Source organism: Histoplasma capsulatum, assembly GCF_000150115.1.
Source record: "Histoplasma capsulatum G186AR genomic scaffold supercont2.17, whole genome shotgun sequence".
Lineage (NCBI taxonomy): Eukaryota > Fungi > Ascomycota > Eurotiomycetes > Onygenales > Ajellomycetaceae > Histoplasma > Histoplasma capsulatum.
The window spans coordinates 216,847-235,403 of NW_025544817.1; the positions used below are offsets into that span (position 1 = coordinate 216,847).

Consider the following 18,557-nt stretch of genomic DNA (forward strand, 5'->3'; position numbering starts at 1 on the left):
ACTCTTTCTGGAAGGAGACGGGGTATGTTGCGAATTGGCCTTTTTTGGGCTGTTGTAATCTTTGCATTTGACTGATCTCACTATCATTTTGCCATCGCATGTTTCCCCTGTAGCCCCCTCTTAATCCGAAGCCATGACGTGTAGCCGTTCCAGAATGAAAGGTGTGGGGCATATTTTATATATTGATGCATACGACTCGTTTACTGGTAATATCGTTGATTTGATCGAATGCACGTTAGATGTTGTGGTTACGATTGTCAAGATCGATAGCAAGTGGCCAGCGGACAAGGAAGCCTTTCTTAGCGGATTCGATGCGATAGTCGCTAGCCCTGGGCCGGGGACAGCAACAAATCCGAAGGATGTGGGCATTATGAGTGACATATGGGAGCTGGATAATATTCCTGTTTTCGGTGTCTGTCTTGGATTTCAAAGTCTCTGCGTGAAATTTGGTGCATCCATCCGCAAGCTCCCCGAACCTCGCCATGGTAAAGTGGTTTCGTTTACGCATTCCGGAACGGATATCTTTGATAGCTTGCCGGCGAGTTTTGAGGTTACACTGTATCACTCATTGCAAGTGGATTTGGGGCATGAGGTGGAAGCGTCCGGGGATGTCGCTGACAGTGAGCTATGTTGGGTTGCAAGTTCAAAATGTCCGGATCTGATACCTCTCGCGTGGTTCCGTGATAGTGCGACGCCTGGTGAAGCCAACCTGATGGCTGTCCGCCATCGCAGCAAGCCTTTCTGGGGTGTTCAGTTCCACCCTGAATCGTGCAAGTCTGATCCAGCCTCTCGTAAGATGATCAAGAACTGGTGGACGTTTGTGCTTGAGCATAACCGCCAGTTTCGCAGGATTAACAGGGGGTTGGTGGAAACTCATGACCCTCGAGCAGTAAGCGATGTACTTCTCGAGACCGGTGATGAGATCCTCGAGTGGTGCAGTTCGTCAATAAGCACGTCATCATATCGAACTCTCGACCGTGGCTCCCTGACAATAGAGGAAATATGCGAAGTTGTCGATATCCCAAAATCACCATGTGTCGTTCTAGATTCAAACGCGAGATACAACATTATTTCCGTTCCCAGCCCTGGCTCATGGATACTTGAGTACTCGCTTTCCACACGGAAAAGCACTATCTCTCGCCTATGCGGTTCAATGTCAAGCAAGGAATACTGCCATGAGCATTCCCATGTTTGGGAACTTTTGACTCGCATCCTCTCTAAAAAGAAAGTTCTGACAGGATGCAGTTCCCTACCTTTCTGGGGCGGTTTTATGGGCTATTTCTCTTACGAAATGGGCCTTGCGAACCTGGATAAAGAGGCTACTCCGATAACTACGGTCAACGACGGCACCAGGGACGTAGGTCTCCTATGGGTTGAACGAAGCATTGTGGTCGACCAGGAAACACATAAAATTTACGTTCAGTCAATGCGAGAGTTTGATGAGCGGCCGTGTGAATGGATTGATATTACCGTGAATCGGCTTCTTGGACTCAAGGATAAAAAATCAGGGGACGATATCGCCTTTAATCTCACAGCTGCTTCCAATCGTATTGCGGGAGATAGCAACAACGTCTCACGAATGAAGTATTCTGATGAGCAACTGGGGGAAATAATGGTTAGAGGATCTAAAATCATCAAGCCTGACGAACAGGTCTACAAGGAGAAAATCGCAAAATGCCAGGAATATATTCGTGACGGCGAGTCGTACGAACTTTGCCTGACGGATCAAACGAGTGTCGTCCTTCGCCCGTGCCAATACCTTCTGGAGGAAAACATCCGCCCCTGGATCTTGTACAAGCGACTCCGGAAATATACGCCGGCAGCTTATGGGGCGTTCGCGAGGATCGGGAATGCCGCAATAATAAGCAGGAGCCCTGAATGCTTTCTTGAATATGACAGGAATTGCCAAATCCACATGAAGCCGATGAAGGGTACAGTCAAGAAAAGCGAAGACATGACGTTGGAAAAGGCCAGGGAAATTTTAAACACGCCGAAAGAGATGGGCGAGAACTTGATGATTGCAGACCTGGTGCGACATGACTTGTTCAATGTGTGCAACTCTGGTGGCGTCACTGTTCATAAATTGCTTGAAGTGGAAGATCATCCTCGGGTCTACCAGCTGGTCACCCATGTTAAAGGTATTCCGCAGTCTGTTCCTCCAGCTGGGAAAACGCGGAACCCTGTTCGGTTAAAAGAAAAGGCCAACCCACATGATTACTGCGCTCTTCGGCAATGTCTACCCCCCGGGTCCATGACCGGTGCGCCGAAGAAACGGTCGTGTGAACTGTTACGGAAGATTGAAGGGGAGAAACGAGGCATCTACTCGGGAGTCATGGGCTACTTTGACGCTGGGGGTCGGTCATGTTTCTCTGTCATCATCCGCACGGCTTATTGCTGGATTAACCCGGCGACTAAGCAAGAGGTGTGGCGCATTGGAGCCGGAGGAGCAGTCACAGCACTCAGTACACCAGAGGGGGAATGGGATGAAATGATCACAAAGCTGGATACGGTACTGGGAATATTCCATGGTTCAGCAGAGGCCGATGAAAATGCGGATGGCGGTGGGGATATGAATGGAAATGCTGCTGAGAATTGCCAGTGACGCAGGATAAACTCACCGATTGTCCCACAAGCGCTGCTGGAGGTGAACGCCATAACAACGATTCAGGGCGAGGACGATGATTCTTTGGCCCTTGCCAACCAGAGTAGCCCACGACGCTTGTCAGTGGAGTTCAGTGACACAACTGGTTAAGCAAGATGGGTGGCTTTGAAAATTACCCACTGTACAATATTTCAAAAAAACTGTTCTTCCTTCTTCTCGATTATATGGTTGATCAACCGACTGATATTCCTCCTACCTCTTCATCATTAGGCAAACCATATGACATCGCATGAATAACGAATTATGCATGTTTCTTTTCTTTTCTTTCCTTTTTTTCTTCTTTGGATTGGGTGTGTTCTATCTAGTTTTCTAAAGAAATTCTACAATCGAAGCGTTTCAACACGTTGGGGTTTTACATTCCTTGCGCTTATTACTACTATCACAACCCCCATTGGAATACTATAGAAGGGATGGATTCCCATTTTGCTGGTCCTCAAGCTGCTATTGTGATTCGAGTTGGTCAATTCAGCCGTGGGTTAGATACGTCAACGGACATTTATTTATATACAGAGCACTTCATCCGTGTTCACCACCATCACCATAATCGAAATACGTTCAAGTTTCCATTGAACTGCCTATGCGTGCAATCACTCCCCGCCGTTTGAACTGTGCCTTTGCATAGACTACCAATCTCCGTAGGCCGCATGCACATGATATGCTCTACAAATAAGCCTGTGACCTGTCAGGTTTTAAAAACGACTTCATTGACAACAGCGTATTAGTAATAGGAATTTGAGTGCAAATGTGGGTGCATTTTAGAGCCGGCACCTAACTGGCCCACATCACAAAACCACCATCGACGGCGTTCGTTTCTGCTCTCGAGGACTCTTTCTATAGAACTTTCTGGCCGCCCATTCTGTTTTATTCTTTATTATTCTAATCTTTTTTCGTTGCACGCTCTCTCAATCATCAACCCACAGTATCCTTGACGCTCCGTTTGGTCCAAGCATGCAGCCTGACAGTAGCTGCAGGCTTGGGTAGTTTTTCAGAGGAAATCCCAGCACGGGTTGGGCATCTTAGGTTCTTGTTGGAGGCCTCAAGGCTCCATGTGCTATTGTCTATTTCTCTTGCATTTACTATATTGGTGTTGACGCTGCTCTTTTCTTTGTTGTTGGGATTCTCTCTTGCCTACTTTCCCTCCATTCTCATGTGTTTCGACTCGACCTCCTCTTGTCACTATCTACAGTACCATGTGTCCCTTGTTCCCCAATTAAAGGGGCTTTTGTCTCTCTCTTTGAGGACATATCGCAAATAGGATAGAGGTTCCCTTGGTCTGAATACTTCAACTTCTACCTGTTCCTGTGCGATGGAGATCTTCTGTCGAAATGTCCCAGATCAGGTGCAGGACAACCACTTGACGCGACAATTCAGACCTGTACTTGCACCCTTTGGCATCCACTGTTTCCATTGCCGCAAGCTCCCCAACCGCAATGCCATTTTGACTATTAGCGATCTTAGTAAGGCCTTAAAGCTGCTTGCTACATACGGTCGGAGCAGTGGCCCGGGGAGGGCGCGAAGACCTCCCAGACAACAACTGAGGATGTTTGGGCAGGTCATCGTCATAGAACAGGGCCGCAATTCTCCAGACGAGTTTCTGCTTCGCTCATTAAGGAATGAGGAAGAAACTAGGCTTGCGCGTGGAGCAATATCCAACAACGTACAGAATCGTCATCAAGCGCCGCCTGTTAAACGACTCAAGAGTTTTTCCATCACCGCAATGTCCTGTGGTATGTGGGACTATCACCAAGGCAATCCAGTGTTTATTGAGTGTTATCGCTGTGGGGAGAATGGCAAGATCGCGTTTGGTAAAACTGCTGTTCGGGTTGCACTAGAAACCGCACAAGATGTGATCTATCACTTAGAGTTCACCTACTCTAATATCCTCGGATCGATCTACACGGGCACGATCAACGCTCCCTCTATTACTATCACCGCTGATACTGCTCCGAGATTATACAAGACTGATCCAACAGATGTGTTGGCGGCTGGACTTCATGATATGCTTCAAATCCAGCAAAAGTGGATGCGAGGGCGTCCCCTAAAAACTAGGGTTGGCCATTTCGGTGGTGAACACGAGGCTCTTGCCGGTACTTGTTTTGTCTACAGATTTCTCCTGAAAATTTCGGATGATCTAGTTGTCGTTCGAGATCTTGCCAACGAGCGCCATATCCCTGACATTGCTAGATGGGTCGACCATCGAGCAAAGTACGATGTGCCTTACTCCACCTTAATGCAGAGGTTCACGGCTTTCTTATCTCAGGAAAATATGCCATATCGCGTCAGGTTCCAATTACAAAAGCTGGTGTGGAACGGTGACATATCTCCCGCCAAAGCGATCTCATTTGCATCCCGTGTCCGAGCCACGCTAGTCATTGAAGATCTGGATATTGTCGTTCGAGCGTTGATGAGACTCTCATCCGACGTGAAATGGCCATCCCCAGACGTGGAAGCCTCAGAGGTTGACGTGCCCGCGCTGGTGGAGGTGTTCAAAAATGCCCTTGAGAGCACCGCCCGCGAGCGCGAGATGACCCGCTCCAACCGCCCCATGCACCCCAATCACGTCTCGATCCACCGTGCTCAGATTACCCCTTGCGGTACCTACCTTGATGGGCCTCACGCGGAAACAAAGAATCGAGTTTTGCGCCACTATTCTAGCCATGTTGACCATTTCCTCCGGGTTGAATTTGTGGACGAAACCGGTGACCCTGTCCGATATGACCCTCGCGCATCTATCGATATGATTTTTGAATCTCGTTTCAAAACGGTCTTGAAATCAGGAATCAACATAGCCGGTCGTAAATTTGAGTTTCTTGGCTTTTCTCATTCGTCACTGCGCTCTCAAACGTGCTGGTTCGTCGCCCCGTTTTATAAGGATAGAATTCTATACAATGCCACGACTATCATTCAGAACCTGGGGAGGTTTGATCATATACAATCTCCAGCAAAGCAGGCTGCGAGAATTGGACAGACATTCTCTGATACCCTGACTTCCATCCCGATATCGGAGAAGTATATTTCAGTAGGAAAAGATGTGGAACGGAACGGACGGGTCTTTAGTGATGGCGTCGGTACGATATCACCTTCCGTGATGTATATGATCTGGAAGGACCATTCGCTACGGACCGTGGTGAAACCTACTGTCTTTCAAATTAGGCTTGCGGGTATTTATTTCCCTTTCCATGTCACATCGAACCTTTGAAATTTGTTTATAGTGTATATTCCTCTTTTGTTCCTCTTCTAACTGGCTCTTTTAAATGCAGGTGCTAAAGGAATGATATCTCTTGATAGCAGAAAAAAGGGTAAATCGCTGGTTCTGAGACCATCCATGATCAAATTCCATCTGCCACATTCGTATAATGCTTTCAATATCGAAATATGTGGATCAGGACTAAAGCCGCTACCTTTCTTCCTCAATGCCCAGCTGATCAAGATTCTCGAGGATCTTGGCGTTGACGACAGTGTGTTTTTGAGGTTGCAGGCAGATGAGATTTCACGACTCCGTGCTACGGCGACCTCGACGGCAAAGGCTGCTAGGTTTTTAGAAGACACAAATATAGCAAAGTCAGTAGGGCTACCGTGGCTTATTAATATCCTGGAAGGCTTTGGGCTCCGTCACTCAAACGACGAATTCCTACGTCGAGTGATGGAGCTTGCTGTTCTGATCAAGCTGCGAGATCTAAAATATCGTGCTCGAATCCGAGTGCCCAATGCTGTGACACTCTTCGGTATCATGGATGAGACTGGGATCCTCAAGGAAGGGGAGGTATTCTGTACAAGTTTGTCCGATAAAGGAGTCAGGGAGGTGCTTGTGAATCCTAGGGTCGTTGTGACTCGTTCGCCGGCCATGCATCCCGGGGACGTCCAAATCGCAAGGGCTGTCGATGTCCCCGCCGATTCTCCTCTACGCCAACTCCACAATTGTATCGCTTTCAGCCAGCACGGCCATCGCGATCTCCCCAGCATGCTGAGCGGCGGTGATCTAGACGGTGATCTGTATAACGTCATATTCGATAATACATTACTTCCGAAGCGAATCGCTCGACCGGCAGAGTATCCTCGTGTCCAGGAAAAAGTGCTTGGTCGCGCAGTCGTTAGAGAGGATATTATAGATTTTTTCGTGACGTTCATGCAACAGGATCAGCTGGGGAGAATTGCTACAATTCATCAGGCGCTTGCCGATCGACGGCCTCTTGGGACCTTTGATCCGGAATGCTTATTGCTTGCGGAGCTACATTCTACCGCCGTTGATTTCTCAAAGACTGGGGTTCCAGTACGTTCCATAACAGCATTCCCTTCAATGCATATTTGAGAGGCTTTACGACATATGTCTAGGTTATATACTGACCCCATATTTTATACGAAATAATAGGTTGATCTAGCACGTATCCCCAAATTCCCTAGCTGCCGTCCAGATTTCCAGGCTCCCAGTCCCCGCATCCGCATTGCAGAAAATCTATCTCTACTGGAAGGAGATATGGATGCAGTGCAAGATGGTGGCGATGAAGATGACGACGAACGCCCGGCTGTAAGATTCTACAAAAGTGAAAATATTCTGGGCAAACTATACCGGTCCATTGATGAGGTGAAGTTCCTTCAACATCGGCAAAGTGCCATGGAGTTGCCGTCGGCGATGGGTGCTCCCAGTGTACTCCAAGGCGTCTGGGAGTTTGTGCAAAGGGAAGCAGAGGGATTTTTATGGGATCACCATATTGAGCATGCGCTGGATATTCGGCAAATGTAGGTGATCTGGGATCGCTGTTCCCTTTTCTTCTCTTTTTCTCTCCTTTTCTCCCTTTTCGCTGACAGCTTTATCTGTTCTGCCTGTTTTAGTTACGAAGATAACCTCTTGGAAATCATGGCTCGGTACTCCTCCACTCCGTGGAAGAGCTCCATCACCGAGTACGAAGTGTTCGTTGGCACTATCCTGGGCCATGGACAAAAACTCTCCCAGCGGCAGAAGGACTCGTCGAAGCAGATGAGGGAGGGTAAGTTCATTTCCATGCATAACCTGCACGTTTCCATGCTTAATTAGAATAATACACATCTTGGCTTCCTATATTGCATACACTGCTATCCCTTATAAGATTCCATAACTAACCCGTACGTTAAAATTAGAATATGAGGACCTCGTCCAATTCGTCACCGCCATGATCCAAGACCGTGAAGCCGGCGGTGTGGAATCACTCGAGCGTTCCATAGCCTGCCTTTACATCGCTGTCGAAGAAGAGAAGAAGGATAACCACTCGTCACGGACTGCCTCTGGACCTAAACATGATTCGTCTGTTGCTCGTCACTATCGTAAGTTGAAACAGCAACACCAGGATCAATTGGGACATGGCTACGGGGCGGATAAACAAGGTAGAAAGCACAGGCTACTCAGTTTCCCGTGGATTGCGGCTATTGTGTGTCTTAAAGAGGTCGATAAGTTGCAGCGGACTATGCCGTTTTAGTAAAGCCGGGGGGTAGGATCTGCCGGGGCTGACTTGATCACAGTTTTGAAGGGGTCAACGATATATTTTTCTCTCTTGATTTTGTTATTCTCTTTCCTTCACTTCTCTTTTATTTGATGGATTTCTGAAATATCGAAACGGAATGGATACTCGCACAAATCGCGATTATCGCCAGATCGAATATCACTTCGACACGGTGTTGGCGGAGGCAGTTTAAGACACGCCGTACACGTAGAGCAGGCGTGGGCCGATTTATTGATTTTGTTCTTTTCTGTTTACATTTGTGCTGGCGATGGCTGGGTGGGCGGCTTAATTGCTTTATCTTAGCTATTTCAACCAACCTCTTCATCTTCTCCTCTTAAGCTGCTTCAGTGATCACTTCTTTACAATTGCCGCACAATTAATATCCCTTGCCCCAATGTCTGGCCTTATCATCAAAGAGCTCCTGATATGGCTCTTCACTCTATGGATAGCGTTCTATTTTTTTTACTTTTAGTTATTCCACTTTGGGCTGAAGAAATAGCTGTGGATCATGTAGATCTGGATGTAATTTTCCTGAACACGGAGATGACGAAATTTGATACACTAGTCACTAACCGGAACGAACTCATTTTCCTACCTATCATGCATGGATTTTGGATTCGATGAGCGAGAAACAATTGTCAGCCCGTTCCATGGCACTACTCAATATATTCTAGTTTTCCAGCTCTCCCCTCACTTTTCCTCTTTAAAATCCCCATGTCACCCTCACCATGGCCGCGCAGCCTGAAGTCCCACTGGAGGAAATCACCTGGCGATCTCCGCAACATGTACAGATGATGGGCGGCTACCTCCATTCAAACAACAGTGGGTATATACATATCCAGGTCGCTGTATCTCTAAAAACTGGGGCGCTAAAGACTAATATATCAAACAGTCCTCTTCTACTTCGCTGAATCGCCCTTCTTCGACAAAACTTCAAACAATGCCTCCCTCGCCGTCCAAGCCTCCTATAATGAGAATTTCCGCCACTTCCTCGAGACGCGCGAGGCCTTTGAGGGCCGACTGAAGGGCATGCAAGGGTTGGAGTTCATGGTCGTGCATGATCCGTTGCAGGAGGCTGCGGCGGCGGGCGGGATTCAACAACAACGGGTGCAGCAGGAGCCGTCGAATGTGTGGGTGATCCGGAAACAAATGCGAAAGAAGCGGGCGGGACTGGGATCAGGGCCTGCGGGTAGTGATGATGAGATTCAGGTTCTCGCAACGTATTTTGTCGTGGGGGATTCGGTGTATATGGCACCGTCGGTGTTGAAGATTGTGGGAAGTCGGATAGTATGCATTCAACTCCGGAAAACCTATCGCATCTATCTTCTCCTTATTCGCGATAGTACTAACAACACCTAACTCCGCAGCTGTCAACAGTCACATCCCTGACAAAGGCCCTCTCTGCCGCGTCCCCGTTACCCATCTTCTCCCCTTCATACGGCCACACGTACATGCCGCCCGTTCCTAAAGCCCTCGAATCATCGCGCCCAGGTGTGCAACAATCCGACCAGCAGAGCGTCGCCGATACTCCCATGCCCGACGCCCTCTTACAATCCAAGGACGCAAGCGCCCTATCATCAACAGCAGAGCAGCCATCCGCCTCTACGTCCGTATCTCCCCTAACCTCATCATCTACTACAATGCAAGATTCCCGCAGCCTCATCGAAGCCTTCAACCTCCTCTCCCGCTACGGCGATGAATACATGGACGACGCGCCTTTACTAGGTGAGCCAGGGTCTTTCATCATCGGGAAAACATCCACGGAGCCGCTTGTTGTAGGAATGCGCCAGCCTGTGAATAGCGAGGCATCCAAAGCCCCCACTCCCGCTGGTGTAGGAGGCAGTATGAGCAAACCGGGCACACCAGCGGCAACCGGAACAACAACAGCACTATCAGCTATTAAGACAGATCCGGCTACGATTGGGGTAGGGAAGACGGGAAAAGGAGGGGAGAAGAGTCCTACTACGCCAGGTGGGATGAAGGAGAGGACTAAGAGGAGGAAGAGTAAGATATTATCGACTGCGGTGGTTTCTTCGGCCACGGGGCCTGGTGCTGGTGTTTCATGAGTACTATGGATTGGATATTTACACTTGACGATTGGCTGTTGTTCTAATTTTATTTTTCAATACACTCAAATTGTGGGGTATATGGGGGGGAATACAAGGAGTTAGCAACTTATGGCGCATACGGAGGGGCAGGCCAATATTGTTGGCCAAGTTGTAAAGTACATTAGCATTTAACTGCAATATGTCCGTTTCAGGAGAATAATTTTAGCTATCCGCCGCGGCGCACGTCCGCGACGAACTTCCGTGTTCCCGCCTGAAACCAGTTGGGAATTTGCCCCTCTATATTTAATTCTCCCTACACTCACCATCGGCACCCTTTACTTAACTCAGGTGCTCGTAGTTCATAGATACCGGGTTTTGACTTTTGAGAAGAACTATTCGCATATCCATCCCCTCGCGACGCGTAAAGGCACACGCTCGTATCAATATCTAGAATTGCTAAATATATCTCGCCCAACATGGCTACAACTGCGGCCACCACTGCACGGCCAAATGCGGATAAACCCACTGTAATCTGCGTCTTGTAAGTATACCTTATCGTCATCTATCTCCCTCTTCATCTAACCAAAATCCTCTCTGTATATGACACACTAACCGCCATCCTTCAGCTGCGGCGCATACAGCGGCAACTCCCCGGCCCACCTCGCCGCAGCCCGCGCCCTCGCCCACATCTTCCACAAAGAAAACATCACCCTCGTCTACGGCGGCGGCACGGGCGGCATCATGGGTGAGCTCGCACGTACCCTTGTCTCTCTGTCGGGTCCCAAGGCTGTCCACGGCGTGATTCCCACCGCCCTCGTCAAGATCGAGAACGGCTATCGGACATCGCTTACGGCTAGAGATGGGGGAAAGGAGCCGGAGCGGGTTATTATTATGAGCGATGACAATGCGCAGGGCGGGGCGGAGGCGGGGTCATCGATGGGGGAGTCGGAGTATGGACTCACGACGCTGGTGCCGGATATGCATACGCGTAAGCGAACGATGGCGCAAAAGGTGATGGATGGGGGTCCGGGGAGCGGCTTTGTTGTTCTTGCGGGCGGATTTGGGACACTGGAGGAGGCGATGGAGATGGTTACGTGGAATCAGCTTGGGATTCACAATTGTGGGATTGTGCTGCTGAATATTGATGGGTATTGGGATGGGTTGTTGCAGTGGGTGGAGAAGAGTGTGGAGTCTGGGTTTGTGAGCCATGCGAACAAGGGGATTCTGGTTGAGTGTCGCAGCGTAGAGGAGGTTCTGGGGGCGTTGAGAGGGTATAGGCTTAGCGAGGAGAGGTATTCGCTGAATTGGACGTCCAATTAAGGGATAGCTGAAGCATGAGGGAAGTGAAGATGGTATGAGGACTCCTTGCGTTCCCCCGGTTTGCGCTCTTTTATTATTATTAGATTAGAATGTTGAATTTTTATGGCGTTGTTTCGGGGTAGAGGGGGGAAGTGATAGAAAACGTAATCTATTCCGATAAACAAAGCATGACTGGAAAACATGGAGTATCAAAAATAGACATCGTATTCAAGTAAAAGAAATCAAGAACCAGTCTCATCCATCATCATCACATCATCATGAATCAACTTCCATCGACTGCCCCTCTGCTCCCTCCGCCTCCGCCTGTTGCCCGTCAGTATTCGCACTCTCTAGAAACCCAGAAACCTCCAAACCCTCATATAGCCTAAATGCATCAACCTTCCCCTTTCCCACACCAGTCCCAGTCCCGACAATCCCGACCGTCGTATTATCAACCGTCAGCTCCTTATCTTGAGACAAGCTCTCCTTCAACGCCCTCAGCCCATGCTGAATCAACTCCTCCCGCCCACAATCATTGAATTTTTCCAAGTGGCGCTCTAAGTACGTCCGCGCCATCTGACTTCGTGCCCCAATGGCACAAGCAACCATCTCCTGCGTCATCCCGGACGGTTGGAATTCGTATAAATGGGGCCCCGCGTCATCGATGCCGGCCACCAGAAGGCCGACGCCGTAGGGCCGTTTGCCGTAGAGTTGGGTGTTTGTCTGGGCACGCTCGCCGACCTGGCTGACGATGCGTTCGAGCGGGATAGGTCTGCCGTAGGTCATTTTTGAGGCGAGGGATTGCTGTTTCATGTAGTTTGAGAGGACGCGGGCGTCAGAGGCTAGGCCGGCGATGGCAATCCCTAGGTGCTGGTCTATGGGGATTATCTTCTTTTGGTAGGAGGAGAGTTCTTCGGCGTTGCGCTATGTAGATACAAACATGTATAGGTTAGTGCTGGGTGTCTAGGGTGATTTGTTGATTGGAGTACCCTTCCTACCTTCAGAGCCACTAGGACGGCATGTGTTTTGCTGACGATTCCGACGACTACTGAGCCCTGCTTTACGGCTTCTTGAGCATATTCAACTTGGAAGATTCGGCCCTGCGGTGAGCTGTAGTATCCATTGTCTGGTTAGTGGAATTGGGTCTATCGAATGGTGATAAATAGCAGTTGGGTGTCTGGCGACTTACAAGGTCACCGAGTCGTTATCGTAGTTGTTTCTAAACATGGCGAATAGATACTGGCAGCTGGTAGATTGGTATCAGAGGAGTAAAACAGCTATACCAGGTATATCCTCTTGTAATTAGATGTTGCTGCGTAGCGGAGGGAGTAAATCATGTCTCCCAGGCAGAGCCAAAGTGACGAGGGACTTGGAGAGCTTGAGTCCAGATCGGGTTAGGCCGATAGTAACTGGTTTATGTAATTGATGACTGTCTCTCAACTCTGGAAAGTGGTTGTATTGACCAACAACGGAAGTATCCAACAGCAGTATAATGTTAGGCATTCGTTTCAACTCCTCTCACAGCAGCTCCCAATTGCGAAATGCCAGAGTTTCTAATATTAGCAGTGTTCGCGATTTGCAATCCTCCTTTGACACTTCCGGCCATCCCTTCCAATGCCAATATACTTATGATCGGAATCAAGCTGTTCTCAATCCCTCTGGAGAGAATCAAGTAATTTACAGAGCCATTCCTCCTTGGCCTCAAAATTCCGAGAAGATGCCTTCTCCGTGCAGGGCGATTACGATCTTGAATAGCAGTCTTACTTCCAAGCAACCGAAATCGCACAGACATAAAAATCGCCCTTGCCATACGCGCGACCACAACTTGAAATGGGTAGGCGTGTAACAAACCAAGTCTAACCCCGTTCAACTCTATGCAGGTATGCTATGTAGTCTGAAGAAATAGATACATATTTTGAGGTATCTTCCTCTACTGGCTGGAGAAACCAGGACTCTATACAAATACCTTTCTGTGGCGTTTTTGTAAAACATCATTTTAAAGCTACGGGAATTTTCGTCAATAACATATATTGGCTATCCTACCCCTATCAGGGCTCTGGATTTCATCTTTCTCAGGGCCCTTAACCTTAACTAGTTGTCATTCCATCCTATAGTATTGGAAGTGGGAGTATGGAAAATTAAGATGTAAATATTTATGTTACTGTATAAATGTTACAATACAGCAGCAGTGCCACTGCAGCCTGTTATGTTTCGTACGTACCAAACCGCCAGCGCTTAGTTGCCCGCCCCAAGTATTCAACAACCGCACTTGACCTTCTCTGCCGCAACCGAGATATTGCTCCAGAAGCTCGCTATTTACTTCTAACGATACTCGCACTCCCTCCCCTGGCTGTGGGATGCTCCATTAATGCTTTTATTGAAGCTGGATCGGGTTTGACATCGTCCACCACTTCCACCTCCTCCCGCATCCCCATCCCACCCTCATCCTCGCAGACATCATGACGGCAGGGCTAAAAACCATCATATCCCTCTCTTTCGTACGACACCCTCTTCTCCTCACTTCCATTTGATAAGCTCCAGATCTTTAACCGCTCCTCCCCTTCCGAATCACAAACAGATCCTCGCAATCGGCTTCCTCCTCGTCATCCTATCCGCCGCTCTGTGGCATAACTTCCTCCCCCTCCTCGTCGTTGCCACATATGTGATAGCCCCGCTACCGAACTGGATATGCGGCCGCTGTGCCAACCCGGATGATTTCATGGAGAGCGCGGGGAGCGCTGTGGTTGACTTTGGGAGGTGGTGTACTGGTTTCCTGGTTGTGATGGGTGTTGGTGGGTCGATTTCTTCCCTTAATATCTACGACTTCCCTTCATAAGAGTGCTTCCAGCGGCAGACATTCTCAACCGCCCTCCGCTTTGACCCCTATAAAAACTCGACTGTATGCAAAACACCTGCTTACTGAAAACGTATCTGTTTCAATACAAATAATAGCTCTCCCAGCTCTCCTGGCACATAGCGGCGCCATCCAGATGTCCGCGATGGTCATGTCGATCCTAGGCGGTCTGTTGATATACGGCACCATCATCAGTTTCTCAATGTTTTTCCAAGAGCAGGAGGAATTCTAAGAAATAATTAGAATCATGACTCTAACTTTTTTGTTGGTTCCCCTCGTTGCCGCCGCCTGTTCTACCGCTATTGTCTCGGTATTATTAACTTCCTCCATATTGACCTTTTCACGTCCTATCTGCCCTACGTGTCCAGGAGCCGGTGATTTGGCTATTTTAATTTTTGCCCTTTTCTTCTGTCTCCTGCGTTTCATGATATTGTTCTGACTGAGGGTCTTGGTTACTGCCAGTTCTCTTTGTTATTGTCGTTTTCTTCGAGCATGTGTGCACGCGATACTTTTCCTCCTGGTGTTAAGATTATATTGTAAGGCTGGCAGATCATATTCGAGCTGCTATATGGATGCTAATACCAACTTGAATATACTTGTCTCGGGGCTGCGCCCAGATGTGCTTCAGCAGAATGACCCTTGCCCTGGATTCACATGAAACATCCATAGCAGCCTTATTATGTACAATTGTCTAATTACTGATCATTTGTCCGTTTGCCTTTTAACTTTATATATGTACAATATCAATCCCTCTCGTCAAACATCTGTCTTGCGCTGGGTGAGTTTTCCGTAAGCACGTGATATCGCGTCTACATCAGTCAACGTCATTCCATCTCGTCGCGGTCGAATGTCGCAAAGTTATTTAGGTCAACTTCAACAAATTTTCAAAGTCCACAAGCTGTGTGACTTTGGGTCATCCCGATATATGGTAGATATGGAATAAACTGATATAACTATCCATAGGAGTTATGTTTCATATAAAATCAACTCCACCCAATTTCCTTCGTATGCAGTGAGACACGCGATAAGATACTATTACTGCCCGCAAATGGAGGTCTGGTCAGGTCCAATCACTGGCGTTGGGGACATATCCCAAGTGAAAGGTATGTGTGATGTTCAAAATCAAATTTCATTTTCTATCTACAGAATTGATAAATTAACCACGCTTATCTGCCAGGCATCTCACTCCTGGTCGAACCACCTTTGACGGGTCAATGCCCACTGCGCAAGGATGCCCAGCTCTCACTTCGCGCCTTTGTGAACCCCTTCCTTATTCCTTATTACGCACGATTAGGCCCCGCTCTCAAGGTTTGCGTCAAAGACTCCGAAATGATAGAATGGTGGAAATGCAGACTGTTAAAAGGTGTCTATGATGAGCACGAGGACAAGGACGGTCTCCTGGATGGCTCGCTGCCTATACAATGCCCAACAGGGATGCTTTTGGCAGTTGAAGAACCGCAACGATGTCCCAGCGCTGCCAGTGGCTCTGACAATGATGTGACGGATATCCTTGTTTATGGGGAGCTTTGTTTTCCTTCTCCGCATTCAAAGCGGTCACCATCTCCTCCATTGCCATCCCCTGCTTTCCCCAACGAAAAGTTGGGAGCCTCGAATGACAATGAAGCCAGCACTCCGGAAAGGGAATTACGTATTTACGCTGTCATGCTTTGTTCGGGACTCATTGCAAAGGCTGAAGCTTTACCATCTCCCCCACTTACCCCGAAGCCAGGTCCTTTCGCATGTAATGACGGTAATGATAATGACAATAATAACGATCACGGTAACGAGGAATTTGCTGAATTCTTCCTCGAACATCGATCTCCATGTCCCAATCGGAAGCGGATGGCCAGCATTTTCGACGCGGCGACTGAATACCATAAAAAGGTTCGACGGAAAGGCGGCGAGGCGGTTGCGCAGCTCATGTCACGCAGGTTGTCGTCAGTGGCGGCGGTAGCAGCCCATCAACTGCCGAATTCTGCAAATATGAAGATTAAGAAGGAGTCTTCGGATATATCTTCTTATAATGATAATAACATATCTAGCAAGGTCATTGCACATAAACCTCGAACGCTGTCGATCAGCAGGATTATGAAGGTACCCAAGCAACCTTCACCTGCTACACCACGCAATTCCACTTCGAACATCGGTGCACGACCACGAACGGCGAATGTCTCGAGTCGAACAAGCACGCCTGCGACTCTTCCACCACAGCAACAGCAACAGCAGGATACGCAGAAATCCCAACCACAGCTAACCTCCGCGTCGCCCACTAAAATCATCGCCACAAACAAGGCAATATTAACACGAACTATTCTAACATGCATGCGTTTATATGGGTTCCATCGAAATTCGCGGACGAGCAATCCAGTTCCCGCCACTGGTCAATCGAAACGACCCTCGCAAGCAGAGACGGCGGATGCTGATTCCCTAGTTGTTCCCACGACGAAGCCGGCGATGATTCCGAAGGAATCTCAGTCGCACTCAAGACCATCAACAGCTATCTTTATACCTGCCGCTGCTTCCCCCGAAATAGATGATGACGATGATTTCAAAGCTATGTATCATGCTACGTATCGCGCGGCGTCGTTCGCCCTAAGGCGGTATTTGAAGGACGTTCCTAATGGGTCAACAGCTACTGGGAATTCAGTGGTTGCGGGAGAAGACGGACTAATCAAGGCGTCTCATGAAGTGACGGCAGCGAGTGTGCCGATTTTAGAGAGGGAGAAAGCTACGGATCTTGTGGATGGGTTATTGAGGTTGTTTTGTGAGGCATAGTATATATGGCGGAGAGAGACACCACGTTTTGAAGAGCCATGTCTTCTTATCAATGACTAGAATACGAAGAGGTGTGGCACGCTGCTTGTACACCCTTCGCAATATATAAGATAGTGAAATAGGATCCCCTGTGGATGATTTGGAGCATATTTATGGGCTTGATGCTCGGAACTTGGAAAACCATTTAGGAGTCCCATCCTCTGTAACTTCTAACCTAGGGATCGATGTGAGATTTCATTTTAAATTTATTTGTGTACGAAATTGTGCATATCTCCATGCTGCTCTCTGGGCAATCTTTAGTTAAATATAGAAGCAGATCTTGGCGCTGTAAACGCCAAATCACATGACTAAAGCTCCTTCTGACGTCGCTGCTCGGCGGTTGGGGACAAAGTGGAGGAGATATCCAACACAAAACATCCACAGACTACAGTGTTGTAACAGCGGCTTCCTGCTTGAACCAAAATCCAAACTAGATACCAGGGCGGAACTATATTCGGTGGCCAATCTTTCCCTTTACACTCTTTAACGAACAGATGAAAATATTGACCTACCGATCGCTGTATCTTGACTACATCAACTATCAGAAAGCCTGTAATATTTTCCCTTACGCAATGGACGACTCGGATAACCGCCTTTTCCGCTTTACCAAACCGCGATGGCTAAGTAGTTCCAACGCACGCACGGCTGGAATCTACGCTTCCGGCTCTCTGGTACGTATCTTTCCTCAGCCAGCCCTCCAGACCCCTCTCATACCTCTCATCTTTACTGTTTCGTCCGCCAGCTAACGAAGGGACTCGTCTCTTGCCCGTCCAAACCAGTTCTCTATCGGCTTCTTCTTCCTCATCGATGCCGCCGCCTTCTCCCGCAGCCCCAGAAACGGCGGCTTCGTCCACGTAAAGTTCGTCGACTGGATCCCAGGCATCTGCTCCGCGCTGGGGATGCTGGTGATCAACTCCATTGAGAAGTCGCGGCTGAGCGCGGATACGTACAGTTATTCCGGGAGCGGAGTTGCCTGGAAAGCGCGCTTTGTGTTATTCTTAGGCTTTGCGTTGTTGGCGGGGGGGTTGGCGGGGAGTGTAGTATGTTATATTGTTTTTACTTATTTATTTCCCCTTTGCAAATTGACAAATATAGAGATATTGAGTGGATTGGAGCCTGGATGGAGAATTTGAGAGATATGGCTAACATGCGCTATTTTGCTAGACTGTCCTGGTTCTTAAATACGTTCTGAAGGACTATCCGCTGCAAACGGTATATTTTGGGATTGCTAATGTGCTTTGCAATGCCATGATCATGACGAGGTGGGCTGCTCCCTTCCCCTACTGGAACATGGGTATATGCTGATGCGTGGTATTAATCCCGCCTTTAGCTCTGCTGTTCTATGGGTATCACAGAACATGGAAGAAGATTATACGTACAGCCTGACGTTGTAGGCGGATTTCCAT

General features: G+C 48.3%; 8 protein-coding genes across 8 annotated transcripts; 7 read left to right on the forward strand and 1 right to left on the reverse strand.

Annotated features, from left to right (window-relative positions):
* Positions 1–133: 133 nt before the first annotated feature.
* Positions 134–2,752, forward strand: HCBG_08702 (para-aminobenzoate synthase PabaA; the record flags this gene model as incomplete). Its single annotated transcript, XM_045435751.1, has 2 exons — positions 134–2,561; positions 2,634–2,752. 2 exons carry the CDS (start codon positions 134–136, stop codon positions 2,750–2,752), a joined length of 2,547 nt encoding a protein of 848 aa, XP_045283543.1.
* Positions 2,753–3,968: 1,216 nt separating this feature from the next.
* Positions 3,969–8,112, forward strand: HCBG_08703 (RNA-dependent RNA polymerase; the record flags this gene model as incomplete). The annotated part of the gene is made up of 5 exons (XM_045435752.1): positions 3,969–5,823; positions 5,923–6,932; positions 7,032–7,399; positions 7,493–7,647; positions 7,778–8,112. The coding sequence occupies 5 exons, from the start codon at positions 3,969–3,971 to the stop codon at positions 8,110–8,112; spliced, it is 3,723 nt and encodes a 1,240-aa protein (XP_045283544.1).
* Positions 8,113–8,810: 698 nt separating this feature from the next.
* HCBG_08704 (mediator complex subunit MED6) lies at positions 8,811–10,399 on the forward strand (the record flags this gene model as incomplete). Its single annotated transcript, XM_045435753.1, has 3 exons — positions 8,811–8,958; positions 9,029–9,423; positions 9,504–10,399. The coding sequence occupies 3 exons, from the start codon at positions 8,865–8,867 to the stop codon at positions 10,200–10,202; spliced, it is 1,188 nt and encodes a 395-aa protein (XP_045283545.1).
* A 128-nt stretch (positions 10,400–10,527) lies between these two features.
* Positions 10,528–11,783, forward strand: HCBG_08705 (lysine decarboxylase-like protein; the record flags this gene model as incomplete). The annotated part of the gene is made up of 2 exons (XM_045435754.1): positions 10,528–10,725; positions 10,811–11,783. 2 exons carry the CDS (start codon positions 10,661–10,663, stop codon positions 11,502–11,504), a joined length of 759 nt encoding a protein of 252 aa, XP_045283546.1.
* On the reverse strand, positions 11,760–12,797 carry HCBG_08706 (proteasome subunit alpha; the record flags this gene model as incomplete). The annotated part of the gene is made up of 3 exons (XM_045435755.1): positions 11,760–12,407; positions 12,482–12,593; positions 12,673–12,797. 3 exons carry the CDS (start codon positions 12,708–12,710, stop codon positions 11,760–11,762), a joined length of 798 nt encoding a protein of 265 aa, XP_045283547.1.
* A 1,033-nt stretch (positions 12,798–13,830) lies between these two features.
* On the forward strand, positions 13,831–14,569 carry HCBG_08707 (vacuolar sorting-associated protein; the record flags this gene model as incomplete). The annotated part of the gene is made up of 3 exons (XM_045435756.1): positions 13,831–13,981; positions 14,062–14,173; positions 14,436–14,569. 3 exons carry the CDS (start codon positions 13,943–13,945, stop codon positions 14,567–14,569), a joined length of 285 nt encoding a protein of 94 aa, XP_045283548.1.
* Positions 14,570–15,385: 816 nt separating this feature from the next.
* Positions 15,386–17,112, forward strand: HCBG_08708 (uncharacterized protein; the record flags this gene model as incomplete). Its single annotated transcript, XM_045435757.1, has 2 exons — positions 15,386–15,440; positions 15,515–17,112. 2 exons carry the CDS (start codon positions 15,386–15,388, stop codon positions 17,110–17,112), a joined length of 1,653 nt encoding a protein of 550 aa, XP_045283549.1.
* Positions 17,113–17,723: 611 nt separating this feature from the next.
* On the forward strand, positions 17,724–18,456 carry HCBG_08709 (uncharacterized protein; the record flags this gene model as incomplete). Its single annotated transcript, XM_045435758.1, has 3 exons — positions 17,724–17,822; positions 17,931–18,191; positions 18,316–18,456. The coding sequence occupies 3 exons, from the start codon at positions 17,724–17,726 to the stop codon at positions 18,454–18,456; spliced, it is 501 nt and encodes a 166-aa protein (XP_045283550.1).
* Between the last annotated feature and the right edge of the window lie 101 nt (positions 18,457–18,557).